This window comes from Asparagus officinalis, chromosome 7 (assembly GCF_001876935.1).
Source record: "Asparagus officinalis chromosome 7, Aspof.V1, whole genome shotgun sequence".
Classification (NCBI taxonomy): domain Eukaryota; kingdom Viridiplantae; phylum Streptophyta; class Magnoliopsida; order Asparagales; family Asparagaceae; genus Asparagus; species Asparagus officinalis.
The window spans coordinates 22,757,466-22,758,095 of NC_033800.1; the positions used below are offsets into that span (position 1 = coordinate 22,757,466).

Below are 630 nucleotides of genomic sequence, written 5' to 3' on the forward strand. Positions count from 1 at the left end.
ACCTTTTGAATATATATGGAACTCAAAGCCGACTCGTTGGGGGCATCTTAAGAATTATGCAAAGAGAAGGTCAGGCATTGACTTCGATCCTTTGATGCGAAGCAAACATATTCAAAGTCAGAACTACTCCTATTAGACTAATAACAGATATTAACTTAAGGTCGTCAGCCCTGAGCTCATCTCTTCCGCTATAAAAGCATAGATACAATAGTGATCAAAACAAGCAAAAAATGTCTGCGCAAGTGAAGCTTTTGGGACAATGGGTAAGCACATTCAGCCGTAGAGTCGAGCTCGCCTTGAGGTTGAAGGGAGTTCCTTATGATTATATTGAAGAGGATCTTTCAAACAAAAGCAGTTTGCTTCTCGAGTCCAATCCAGTGTACAAAAAGGTCCCTGTGCTGATCCATGGAGGAAAGACAATTGTAGAGTCTCTTATCATAATTGAATATATTGAGGATACTTGGAGTACTGGGTATTCCCTGCTCCCCAAGGATCCATTTGAGAGAGCCAAAGCAAGATTCATCACAAGGTTCATAGATGACAAGGTGAGTTTTTTTTCTACATAATCTATGCATAATTGTGGATTAATTAGAATTGTTTAGGCTTTGGCACTAATGAGCCCACCTGTTT

The 630-nt window shown here is 39.8% G+C and overlaps 1 protein-coding gene across 1 annotated transcript in view; it reads left to right on the top strand.

Moving 5' to 3' along the window:
• LOC109846818 (probable glutathione S-transferase) overlaps window positions 231-630 on the top strand; it is a 7,544-nt gene continuing 7,144 nt past the window's right edge. The window contains exon 1 of the mRNA XM_020416061.1: window positions 231-545. Coding sequence (XP_020271650.1) covers window positions 231-545 — 315 coding nt within the window. The remainder of the gene's footprint in view (window positions 546-630) is intronic.